Source organism: Manis pentadactyla, chromosome 4, assembly GCF_030020395.1.
Source record: "Manis pentadactyla isolate mManPen7 chromosome 4, mManPen7.hap1, whole genome shotgun sequence".
NCBI lineage: Eukaryota > Metazoa > Chordata > Mammalia > Pholidota > Manidae > Manis > Manis pentadactyla.
The window spans coordinates 187,373,442-187,386,514 of record NC_080022.1 but is presented as its reverse complement, the minus strand read 5'-3'; the positions used below and the strand labels follow the sequence as shown (position 1 = coordinate 187,386,514).

General features: G+C 48.2%; 1 protein-coding gene across 3 annotated transcripts in view; it reads left to right on the top strand.

Moving 5' to 3' along the window:
* Positions 1–13,073, top strand: part of CYTH1 (cytohesin 1) — a 72,367-nt gene that overhangs the window by 40,486 nt on the left and 18,808 nt on the right. For 2 of the 3 annotated variants that reach the window (XM_036910437.2, XM_036910435.2), the window contains exons 2-3: positions 10,798–10,880; positions 12,146–12,210. In XM_036910437.2, the coding sequence (XP_036766332.1) occupies positions 10,798–10,880; positions 12,146–12,210 (148 nt within the window). Of the gene's footprint in view, positions 1–1,681; positions 2,127–10,797; positions 10,881–12,145; positions 12,211–13,073 lie in introns of those variants that run through there. The other variant, XM_036910439.2, reaches the window with a different exon arrangement.

Here is a 13,073-nt window from a genome sequence, read left to right as displayed (position 1 = left end):
TGATTACAGTATATTACTGGAAAGCAGGAGCTTAATTTCACGGACAGATGAAACCCCTGGGAACATGACTGTGTATCACCAGACAGAACAGACTGGCAAACCACGGGGTACAGACACCTTCAGAGACCGTGTGGAGTAGGAAGGTCTTCAGGTGGTGGTAACACCTGTGAACTGAGAACGGGGCATGGCCACAGTCACTGGAGTTCTCCCCTCCCGTAAGAGGTGGCTTCTGATGGATGACAAGGATGAGCTCTAAGCAAGAAGGAATCGGAGAGACCGGGAATGCTCGGCTCTGGCGGGGCGAGGAGGCGGGATCTCCCCCAAGCGGGCGAGAGGTGGGTGCTCCTTGAACTGCGGAGTAGGGGCTCGGCCTGCACATTTGTGGAAAACTTGTATCCTTTGAGAGCTTAAAACAAATGTTTCATACATGATTTTAGGGTTTTATTTCTAATCGACTTGGTATGATTCTTTTCTTATGAGAACTGCCATTTTGACATGAAAGTGAAATTGTTTGCAGTATGGCTGTTTCCTAAAAGGCACAGGCCGGGCCGCAGAGCTGGAGTGCTCAGGTCAGTGGCGACCTGTCACAGTGGTGAGGCAGCCTGAGTGTGGGCGCCATGCTGTCACGGGGCAGCGGGCAGGGCCTGCGGGAGGTGCCTTTTGTCAGCGGTGTCCTAAGGACAGACGCACGAGCGCGTGGGGCTGGCTGTTAGGGTTTCCCCTCCTCTGTTGTCTGTCTGGAGCAGTGATTCTTCAGCAAGCAGGGCAGGGTTGCCCTGGGGGCACTTTGCTTGTCACATCTAAGGGTGGGCTGGGGTGCTAGGCATCCAGTGGGCAGAGGCCGGGCTGCAGCTCAGCACCCCAGAGCCCCAGGATGGAGCCCCTGTGGCCAGAAACGATCCGCCAGCATCATCAGTCAGTTGGTGCCGAGATTGAAGAGCCCTGGTCTAGTGAGATGGCTTATCTTCTCTGTATTCTCCTTGCTTATTTGGCACTTGTTTGAAAAGCTGTATGTCTTTTCCCTTATTAGTCAAAGGTGGTGTTTCTCAGAGTGGTCGGCAGACAGCTGCCTCCGACTGTCTTGTGTTCTGGTGTAACATGGGGGCCTACGCCTGTGGAAGCCACGTTCTGGGGGCTGGGGGCCCACAGCTGTGTGTGTTCCAGAGCCCTCTGGGGCCTGACAGCCACTGCTCAGACTGTAACAGTGTTTCTTGTCACTAGCCATATTACAGTATTGGCCCTGAGATCAGCTTGCCTAACTCATGGTGAGCGGAATGTACTAGAATGTGATGTCGCAGCCTCCGGTGAAGAAACGGAGCCATCACAGCGCATGGAGATGGTGGCTAGCAGGCGGGCTGAGCTGGAGGCCGGCCCTTTTGGCTGAAAAGCATTCCTCATGGAGCTGGGCTGGCCTCAGAGCTGGGTGGACAGAGGGGACTGCATCGGAGCGGTCTGGCCAGCAGCCAGGGTCACTGCCTGCTAATGGATGCAGAGCAGGAGGAGGAGGTGGCCTTGTGCCGAGGGCTCACAGAATAGCCTGCACGCATCTGTCTGTCCTCTTGTTTATCCACAGTTAAGGAGCAGGCTTCTTAAAAGGGTTAACATCCTCTCAGTAAAGCAGCCATCAGCTTTTTGCTTGTCAGGGGGAGGAAAGTGCAGCCTGTGTGCAAATGCTAGTGGCGCATCCCCTCCCCCCAGGAGGCTGCAAGTAGGGGAGTGGTGGGAGGGGCCGACTGGCAGTGCATTCATGGAAATCAGCCTGCGAGGAGCAGAGCAGCACACACTCCAAGTGTCAGCCGGGAGGCAGCTCTGCACAGCCATCTCGCCATCTCTGCCCACGCCAGCCTTCCTCACCGGGAGTCGGCTCCCCTTCCACCCTTGAGTTTCTGCTCTGCTTTTGTTTCCTCCGGCTGCCTCCTCTACCCTGGCTGTGCTGGCACACATGTGCTTGCTCTGTCCTTCCCTCCACCTGGGGCTGTGGGAGCACCCAGGAGCTTGGAACTGTGGGGTGGCGGTGCTGGTCCACCATGGCCTCTGAAGCGGAGAGCTGCAAGCTGCCCAGGCTTTGACGTTGCTGCCCAGGGGCTGCCAGGACACTGGGGCCGCAGCAGAGGGGACTCGCCTTGGTAAGCGGCTGGGTGGATGATGCGTGTGAGCTCAGCATGCAGACCATCATGCAGTGTGTGGTCCCCGCTCTGCTCTGCTCTGCGGCCTGCCTCTCCCACCCAGCAGGCAGACACAGGGCAGATGTGTGCAGTGGCTCGCTCTCTGTGTTGTCTTGCTGTTTTGCATTCTGCTGTCTCCTCCTATGGTTTTCCACTAGATCCTTTGGACAGATGCTCAAACATTCAATGTGGTTTCTTCTAGGCCTGAGATTTAGGAACAAGCTAATAACCAATTTCCGTTGTCCTGCTTCCATGAGATTAGAAATAGGATGGAGAAAACAGACAAATTCAGGGCGATTCTCTCCCCTCTCAACCTACTCTAGGAGTTTCTATCTTACTCATTAAAGACTTTGGAACCTTTCCTGGGTGTGGGTAGCCCTCTTTCCGACAATATATACAGAGAAGGAGCTGGAATTGTACATATAATCCTAGAGTTCCATTCCAGCTATTAGACCAACAGAGAATGTCTCCGTGTGTAGAAAAATGTGGGGGTTTAGAAAGAGCCAAAATACATAGAGGTTTTAGGGATGCAAGTAAAGTGAGAGAGAACTGACTTAAAACCCTCTGAGCCCCACTTCTGGGCGGAGAGAGGTGTGGGAGTCCAGCTGTGCAGCCTAGCGCTGCCTGCCGCCTAGGGGGACAGCTTCTGGAGCCCCTTCACACAGGCAAAGGGGGTGGCGAGCACAGAAGATCCCATTTTTCTGGTGGTATAGGGGCTTCCCAGGCTTCCTCTGAGAGCTGGGGACTCCGGGCTGCCTCCGGGAAGCCAGAGGGAGAAAATGGTTTTTCTTGTGCGCTGGTTCCAGCTCTGCTGTCAGTTGCTGTGATTTTGAAAACCAGCTGTGGAGACAGGTTGGAAGTGTGGGAGCTAGAGAGTAGCTGCCAAGTGCCACTGGGACTGTCGGGCATTAACACTGCTCAGTTTTAGAGAAGGTTGAGGTTCTTAAAATTATTATTTTCTAGTTTTTAGCATTTATTGAAAGCAGATGTAACTTTGTTCTTCTAAACCAAACTTTTAGGATAAAATTTTATATCTTAGTTTCTATTACTACTTTGAAATTTGACCTCGTTTCCCTTTGGTTAGCTGGTTAAATCAAAAGGCTTTGAGTCAGTTCTAGACTTACTAGATAAAATGTGTCTATTCCCTCCATACCTAAGGCAAGACGACGAAATACCCTGCTTTTAGAAGACAGTTCATGGAGCTGCTGACTGTGTGTCCCCTCATTTGAGAAGGGCAGGGGTGACGGCATGCCCGTTTCATGCTTGAAGAGACTGGGGCAGGGAGAGGTGACATTTTGCTCAAGGTCACAGAACCAACTAGGAAGTGAAAACCCAGAGCAGGTCCCCCCCTACCCCCGCGTTCCCCCAGGCCTGAGTTGTCAGGGTAGTGGTTAGTTGAGATGTCTGTAAGACTGAGACAGGAACAAAGCTTTCCTTTAAGTTGCAGAATATAGCAAAATCTTTAGTAAACTTCTAGGTGGGAGACTAGGCAGTTTTGTGTGGAAATAATTCAAACTAGAAGAGTAAATATCATTGGCAATTTGCTAGCAGGCACCTCTGGCCTCTCTGTTCAGTATCAGTTACACTAGCCACATTCTAATTTAACTCTTTTTGGTTCTGCTTGCATGTGTAAATTCTTTTAAAATCTCTTAGGCCATAAATTGGTGGTGAGAGACTTCTTTTAAAATGCTGTACACAAAAGTCAAATCACAGCTTCTTAGGAAAGGGAATCACACAAGCAGAACTCAGGAAGCCAGGATATTGCTACTACATTTTTGTTTAATTTTTAAAAATTATGGTGAAATAAAATAAAGTCTACCCTTTTAAGTGTACAAGTTCAGTAGTGCCAAGTACATTCACATTGTTGTGCAACCAATGTCCAGAACTTGTTCATCTAGTGAAACTGAAACTGTCCCCATCAAATAACAGCCCCATCCCCGCCTCCCTCAGCCCCTGGTGCACCCACGCTTCTCCTCTCTGTCTCTGAGTTTGGCCACTCTAGAGACCCCCTGTAAGTAGAATCATACGGCATTTGTCCTTTTGTGACTGGCGGATCTCACTGAGCATCATGTCCTCAAGGTTCATCCATGCGGTAGCAGGTGTCAGAATTTCCTTCCTTTTTTAAGTAGGATAATATGGTTTCAAATTTCAGACAGAATTGCTGTGGTTTTGACTTAGTAGGAAGGAAAGGTAACCGATTTCCTAAAGTTGGCAGACTTTATAAAGGGGGAAAGTGAGCACATGAGCACATCGTGGCCAGCTTGTGGGCCATCGAGCTTTGGGCCCTCGTCACATCTCTTTGCTGTGTCTGTCGTCCTGCCCACACCCTCTGGTGTTGATAGCTACCCTGAGACCTGTCTCTAAATTTAAGGCTTTCGTTGAAATCCCTTAATTTTTTTTATAAGTTTCTGTTGTATATAACTCTGTTGTCTTTTACCTGAAAGGTACTGTGAAGTCGGGTTGTGTTCTTATCCTTGTCTTAAAGACGTGACTGTATTTGTAATTTCAGTGTGGAACTGCGAATTCTGTGGAAGCGTGCTTACGTTTGTAGGCCTCCCAAGCCTGAGTTCTCTCTCGTCTTTTGAATTTTTCACATTGTAAGTCACTGGGATTTCCTGGGAGACCAGATGATCTGCCCCCAAAGGGCATCGTGAGGTGATCCACTGGTGAGAACCGCACAGGTGGAGGCCTAAGCCCTGACGGCATGACCGGCATTGGCCTGCTGTGTGTTCTGTACCCCCAGGGCCCTTGACCCTTCTGTCCTTACAGGGACAGTCCTGTCCTTGCTCCCACAGGCAGTTTCCCAGATTTGCACTCTTGAACTGCTTGTAATAGCTGTTGTTCCTCCAGAGCTGATAACAGTTTCTGGAGAGGGTGTAGGACAGCATCATGCTGCTACTGGTTAGGCCTGGCTTACGTTGAAGTTTCAGGCTTACAGTGAAATTTCTGAGGCTGTGTATGTGTTCAGTTTCATAAAACTTGCAGGTCTGCAAAGGGTGTGGCCTTGCCTAGCTGGGGCCACCCCTGATGCAGGTGCTCTGCAGGACTGGCAGGGTGTCTGGACAAACGGGGCCTCTGTGGCCTCTGTGGGAACTTGGACTAGGGTGGTTCTCTCCTGTTTACCTTCTCCACACATTGGGGGAAAAGGGGAGTCTTTCTGAACTCTTGGCTAAACTTCTTAAGACATTTCCCTGTTGTGCTGGTTTACATTTGGGCCCTTCTTACCCCCTGAATGGCAGGGGCTACTTATATAAGAAGGACAGTAGTTGGTGATTATTGTAGAAAAAAATAAGGAAGTGGTATATTTAAAGCTCTGCAGAGGGACCTCGTAGAGCTAGATGACCTCTGAGAGTGGTGTCTTGGCCCTAAACACACCTCTAAAACTTTTCATTAACAGAGGACAGACATGGGCCATTTTGGCTGGCAGCTGCCTGAGCTGTCTTGTTGAGCAGAAAAACTGCTGTCAGAAGAACTGCTTTTTCAATTGAACTTTGTGGCGGATTGCTGGGCACCTGCCCCAGCTGCTGAGGAGGGAGCAGAAGGGTGGGAGCGGGATTGCCGCCTTGTGCTTCTTTATTGGTACTGTCTCTTTAAGACAACCTTCCTTTGTATGTGCTGGATAGAGCTTATTTCTGCTCTGGGCTTTTGATGGTTGGTAAAATCTGCGGAGCAACATTTAAATAAAGAAATAAACGTAAGCCTCCCTTGTGTGGCTTCTCTATTCACAGCTGAGCACAATGGCCCCTTGTAGGCACTTTAATCCCCGTCATTAAATTAGAACCCTGCAAGGGACTGGTGAGGGCTGATCGCGCTGGAAGAGGGACACCTTGTAAATTAACCTTTGTAGGAATGAGTTCCGAGGCCTCTGGGCGCTCTGCTCAGGGTCCTTTGTCCTCAGGCTGCTGCCTCCCCGGTTGCCATTCTTTTCGAGAGGCTTAGCTGCCTTCCTGGCACAGAAGCACGGCTGCAGCACGTGGCAGTCGGGGGAGGGAAGCTTGTTTGTTGCTCTGCCATCTGGCCTGTGGAGCCGATCTTTTACAGTTTAACCCTAGTGGCTACTCAGGAAAGCCACTGCATGGATAGACGGCCTTCCCTGGGGCCCGCGCTGCTGTCCCAGAAATTCCCCGGGCCCCTCAGACGCCAGCCAGGGTCAATCTCACCTCTAGCTCTCCAGTCAGTTTTGATTCTTTAGCAGTTAAGTGAAATTAAGCATTTTGTCTGTGAAATTTTTTCCTTGTGGGCAGTGTGGGAATGAAGGCTTGCATTAATCATTTTAAGCAGAGGAAAGCACATTTGTTAAAATGTTGGATTTTTCTTCATCTCAGAGCAAAATTCCACTAGAAAAATAAGATCTAACTGCTTTTTTAAAATAAAGTTCTTAGATGATTTCTTGAACCAAAAGGGAGCAGTGCTGTGATTTAAGGTGACTACATGTGGAACGAAGAACAATTTAGAAATCGTGTGGTTAACGTCAGGAGACAGCATCAAAATAAATGTGAATAAATGTCTTGTTTATTCTAATTGCAAATTGGCTAAAAACTTATTCTGTCTGACCATTTAGGATACAGATCTTTTCCAGTAATGTAGATTAGCATTTTTATTTTTCATTTTAAAGTGCAGTAGTACCTGAGTGTTTTTTTAAAGTAGGTATTCTGGAGCTGATACGCACCATCTCTATTCCCAGACCCACTCCCAGAAGCAACCGCTAGTTATCGACTTTTTCTGGTTTTTGACTCTGGTAGGTGCTGCCAAATGAGCATTAATATTCTTACCCTACTTATTATGAAAGTAAAAAATGACCCCCTGACCTCCTCCAGCATCATTCTCTCCCCGTCCATTTTTGAAGTTGATCGGTCTTTGGTTCCTTTATTTTTCCCTGTGAAGCCTCCATACATGTACCGACAACTTCCGTTTCTTGCTATGGTCTTTGACTCCCGCCTTCTGTAAGAGGGGCCCGTGGGGGCCCTGCTTGCCCTTCCACCTGCCCCTCCTTCACATCACTACTGATGACACAGCTTGTTCTGTGATCTGGCTCAGCCTGTAGCTGTGTCTCCAGGGGCTCTAGGAGTTAGCGAGCAGTGCCAGCACCTTGCAAGGATGCGCGTGCCGGTCGCCCTGGAGGCCCTCTCTGAGGCCCCTTCTCCCTCTCGGAGTGCTCTTGGCACCAAGGCCAGCAGACTCGTCCATTTTTTTTTTACCTGTCATTTGTGGCTCAGAGTGCCACCGCGCCCGGCGTGTTCATTTCTATGCCATGATTCCCTTTGGTTTTGTCTCCCTGTTTCCCTTTGCCTCTGTGTCCTGTTGAGAGAAGACCTGGGACCCTTCTTCTGTCACGTTCCTCTCAGCTGCTTTCTCCCTCCTGTTCGTAGTCTATTTCATTCTCATGCTGACCTTGTAGCCCATTGGCTTCCTGTCCTGATCTGGTCTGTCCCTTTCCATCCACGGGGTGTGTTTCCTCCCTCAGGCACCCGGGCTGTTCCCCGTTCTCGGAGACACATCTTCCTCCTCTTGGAGGGTGCCTGCAAGATGAACTTTGAGGCCTCGTGGGTCTGAAATGATTCTGTTTTAAAGCCCTTCTACTTGAGTGACAATTACTTCCAGGGTCAAAATAGTTCTTAGTTACAACTTTGAAAGTTATTACATTGAATGATTTGTTTTGTTTTGGTTTTTTGCTCATCTTTCCCTTTTTGCTTCTGTTTTCAAGTCATTTCCTTTTGGTCTTTGTTCTGTGCAAGTGCCCCAACTTTATCTTCTAATCCTTTTTTTTTTCTGTTTTGTTGTTGGGGGAGGCAGGAGGAGCAAAAATAGTTTAATTTCCAAGAGCTTATTCTTTTTCTGTAATTGCCCCTTTTTCAGAGCTTCCTGTCCCGTAAGTTTTCTTTTGGTGCTGCCCCTGCGTGGGTTTTCTCCCCGCCGCCGTGTCTGATTTGGCTGTGGGCTCAGCGCTCTCTGGGAGCTTCATGCGTGGAGCGGGCCGTGGGCACCTGAGGCTGCTTCGTGCCGGGCCAGCACAGCCTACCTTGCTCCAGAGCAGTGACCCTGGTCTCCCAAGTGCTGGAAGAGGGGGGCGTCACCTGGCACCAGCTCCCAGGCTGGCTGCCAGCTCACCACCGTTGGTTCAGTTCTTTTGTTTTTGCCTGGGGATACGTATTGAGTATTTTCGGTGTGCCACGCCCTGTGCTGGGCCCTGCAAATAGCGCAGTGGCAGGCATCCAAGGGGCCCGTCCTCCTGGTCTGTCGTCCAGAAGGAGGTGCTGGTGCTCTGCTTTCTCCATCCTGGAAACTGGTTAACATTTCTTCTGCCAGTGTCCCCTCTCCATGTACTCTCTGGTGTTGTAGGTTGATAGCTTTTTTTATTTCTTGGAAGGTAGAGGACTGGAACTACATTTTGAATTCATAACACAGAATCTAGATGCTGACCTTCTAGAAAAATTGACATGTGTGAATACTCAGAGTGGTTGGATGCTTAGATTCTGAAAAGGAAGCAGCCACAGAGAGTTTCCAGTTTGGAATGCTAAAAATTGGTTTCTCAGGGCATACAGCAGTCCTGAGATACGAATTTTTACATGGTAGTTCTGTTTGTCATCAGCCTCATTATGAGGGTCTCAGTCTTGCCTCTGCTTGGGTACAGAGACTCACTGATCTGATCAAGCATCTCTGTAGCCTCAAATCAAAGTCTGATTACCACCCCCCACCCACATGGAATAGCTATTAAAAAATGAACTACTGCCTCATTTTCAAAACCATGTTATGTTAGAATGAACATTTGTCTTAAGAAATTTGTTTCTTAAAGGGATTGTCTAATCTCCATGGACTAGAAAATTTTCTGATCTGTGAAGTCCAGAAAAATTAGAATAAACTCCTTTAAGCATGCTTTTCTCCAGAAGGGAGTATGTGTCAGTATAGCTTGTGTTGTTTCTTAAAATAGTTTTGCTCTAATTAGAACTGAGTTGTTATTAGTCCAACTTTCTCCTGAAGCAGCTATTGGAATGCTCACCCCTGAATTCTCAGGGACACAGTGCAGGCCACTCCTGGAAGGTGACCTAGGCTGGATTTGGGTGGCCTGTTGGAACCTTCCTGCTCTAACGCCGTAGAAATGTGTTTCAAACTACAGGACTCCGTGCGCCGATCAGGCTGTGGAATCAGTGTGGCAGACTCAGCTGCTGCTGAGAAAACTCGGTAGAACATAGGAAGTGTCAGTGGAGCCCATACAACAGGATACAACGGGCACGCCGTGTGAGGAGATCGAGGCATGTCCTCAAATGCATTTCTTACCATTGGCCTAGAAATTTAAAAGACACTTTTCTAGAGAAGGGGAAAAAGCTGGAAAAAAGAAAAACCAGCCTTTTAAATGTGGTTCATTAACCCGTGCTGCAGACTTGGTTGTGGCCCATTGCGTCTGCCCTCCTTTGTTGTCCCCTGTGACCTTTATGAAGTATTTGGGGAAAGTAAGTGTTCTCTGAATGTGTCGTGGGTTAAGTTTCAGTCCACAGGTAGGGGGTCATGAATCCTAACTGTGCCTTCGAGCAGAGCTGTTGCTCCACCTCTGTGCTGCCCAGCAGAAATGTACTAGGAGCCCCTATGAGATTAATGACTATATTTTATTTATCAAGTTATCAGCTCAATAGGTAATCAATGTAAAATATTATTTAAGAGATACTTTACTATTTTGTACAAAAGCAGGTGTGCATTTTATATGTACAGTACATCTCAAACTGATCTAGTCACACTTAATTAGCCACACATGGCCACACGTGGCCCGAATAAGTTAAGTAACTTGTGCAAAGTGCCCCAGTTGGGGTGTGGTGGGTTGGAGCTGGGATTTGAGCCTGTGTTTGCCTGATACCAATGCTTGTTCTTCCCGTGGCCTATGTGGCTTCCCAGCACATTCCGAAGGGTTATCTTAGGGAGTTTCTGTCCCAAGCCCCTGTTTTTGTAGGTTAGGAGATGGGGCCTTAGAGGAATGGAGAATTGTTTCATGGTGAGAATTGTGATAAGGAATCTAGTAACTTTGTTCTCAGAATAAAAGCTTATTTTAAACATTATTCAGACACTGTAGAAGGGTGCGGGGGACAGAGAGAAGCCCCCATGATCTGGTCCCCAGCATTCAGAGTGGTTTTCAGTGTGGGGTAGACCTTCCTAGATTTTCCCCTGGTATATACGTAGTCTCTCCATTCCTCCCTCCAGAAATGACACAAAACTATTCATGTTGCTTTGCAGTTGCCTTACCCCACCATGCCCCACCACTGCCGCCGCCGCCGCCGCCACACCCACTTAAGGATGTCACAGACACCACTCCGTGTTGGTGTTGGCCTCAGGGAGGGAGCTGTGCTTGGAGAGATTGCTCGGCCGGGGCCCGGGGTCTCCCCTCCATGAGGGACGATGACCCTCTCTCTCAGTCTTTGTGGCAAGTGTTCCTTGGTGGTCTAAGTGTTCTCTGTGGTCTAAGGCCCTTCCTTCCTCTGGTGAACCTGATGGACAATGGCAGCCAGAGCCGGCCCCAGCAGTTGGTCACTTCCAGAATGGGCTTCCAGCTTCTTCTGTGGTGTCTTTGTCCTTCTATGGTCTCAGAAGTTTACTTATCTTGGGGGAGAAGAAGCTTTGTTAGTAACATGTCCCTCTTTTTTTGTAGTTCCCAGTGACCTGACTGCAGAGGAGCGTCAGGAACTGGAGAACATCCGGCGGAGAAAGCAGGAGCTGCTAGCTGACATCCAGGTAGGAGGGGCAGCAGCGACACCTGCCGCTGTGTGACAGCCATCCCGCACAGTGTGTCTCCTCGGGGCTGCCTCTGATCTCAGCACAGCTCTGAACAAAATGAAATAGGGGTCATTAGCTTTGCTTCGCAGGTGAGAAGATGGGATCCCAGAGAGGCCGAGTGGTTTGTAAAGCCCCACCTAGCAGGTCAGCTGTCAGCTGGTGACTCGGGCCCCAACTCCTGGGTGGAGTTCTTGCTGCTGAGTGGTGTGTGGGTGAGGGGCTACCCCCACCCCCAGATCCTGGCTGCCCCTCTTCCTGGTGGAGGGACTTGAGATACATGGATTTTGGTTCTTTGAGCTGTAGGTCCTTTGTCCCTAAGCTAAGAATGAAAACACCTACTGGGAAGATACTGTAGGGGTCAAATGGGCTTCTGTCTTAGCACAGCTGCTGGTCCCTAGGAGATGCTTAGTCAGCAATAGCTGTTTTATCAATGTTTTCTAAGTTCCTCTGCATAACTGCTAAACTTTGTAAGAAATAAGTCATAGAAGCCATTAGTTGGATTATATTAGCTCTTGAGGCAGCAAATGTTACTCTTCTAGAATTATTTGTAAAATATTTGGGAGCTCAGGGGCGAGGAAGGGAGGGGGCATACCCTGTAACCCCTAAGCTGCAGAGTGTGGAGAGGAAGACTGGACTTGATTTGAGTACGTTTTGATCCTTTGCCCTAGTTATTCAATTCCTGTTTCAGTGGCAAATACTAGTACCATGACTGTCCGTCCACTCTGAGGCCCGGCTTAAGTGGGGAAGGGAAGGTGGAAGGCGGAGCTGGGATGGGACGTTGCCCCGCTGCCACTTGGCGGCAGCTTGGGCCCACACAGGCGCTGCTGCCTGGGCAGCCTGGGTGCTTGGGTGGTTTATCCCATGAGTCTTTGAGTGCACATGTTTAGTAAGCCGCACATGTGCTCTGACTGTACTGAGGCAGCCATTTTTCAATGGAAGAACAAGTATTTCATATTGTGCTTATGATAAATTTCTTTCCTAGATTGTAAGCTCCTTGAGGTCAGGAGTTATCTTTTTCATCTTTGTATTTCCTAGAATGCTTGCTCTCTGGTAGGAGCTCAACAAATATTTGTTGAATAGTTGAATTTTCCGAAATGTTTTAGATTTTGGGTGGGGGGAGTTGTCTTATTTCCTTTTGCTTTATTCTGTTTTGGGTTGGAGGGAGTTTTGGGTTTTAATTTCCCCTCTGTCTTCTCTTGCTAATTCTGGACTGTGTTCTGTAGAGGCTGAAGGATGAGATAGCAGAAGTAGCTAATGAAATTGAAAACCTGGGATCCACAGAGGAGAGGTGAGTCTGTCCTTCTGCTGCGTGGCTTTTTATGGTTGTAGCTTTGCCAAGTACCCAGCCTGTAATTGTGGCATATTTAAGGAGAAAGTATGCTTCCTGTCCTCCTTTCCTAGCAAGCACAGGCCTAGATGTACTTTCTGCCTCCACCCTTCAGTGCAGGGGCTTCTGGAGATGAGGGCTTTTCTCAGTGCTGGAAAGGTTGAACTAGAGAACTTCAGAGTCTTAAACTCCCCTTATTTAAATTTTTGTGTAAATGACAGTTTCACCCTCTGTTGTCCACTATGTATTTTAAAGTATCAGCTTTTCTTTTGTATAAAGTAAAAGCTTAATGAATGCTACTAATAGGGTTCTAGAAGGCTGGTATTCTGTTACGCCTGGGCATCGTTGCAACAGTTTTGCCTCCCTGACGCTTGAGAGAATGTAGAAGTGAAGTTACGGTGCAAAATGACAAGGAGTATTTGCAGGGTTTTTTTTCTTTTTACTACATGAAACGTTAGTGACTTTGGGGATTTAGTTTTGAATGGGGTTTCCAGACCATCTTCTAACTACTTAATACAATAAATGGGCTGTTTCTGATTCACTACATGTCTGTATTTTTCTAAGCCTAAGTCTCCCTGTCTGGATTCATAACGCTGTTTGATTTTGTTATTTTAAACTCCTGTGGGCAGTGCCATTGGGATTAATGAAGCCATGTGTTGTACAGAAGGTGGCCAGCTCATTTGCCGTCTCTGTATTGTCACTTTGGGATTTTAGCTTTCTTACTTGCCATTTTAAAAAACTGTAACTTAAAAGAAATGGGTGAACTGGAGTTCATCAAAATTTAAAACTTCTCTTACAAAAGATACTGTGAAATGAATAGGCAA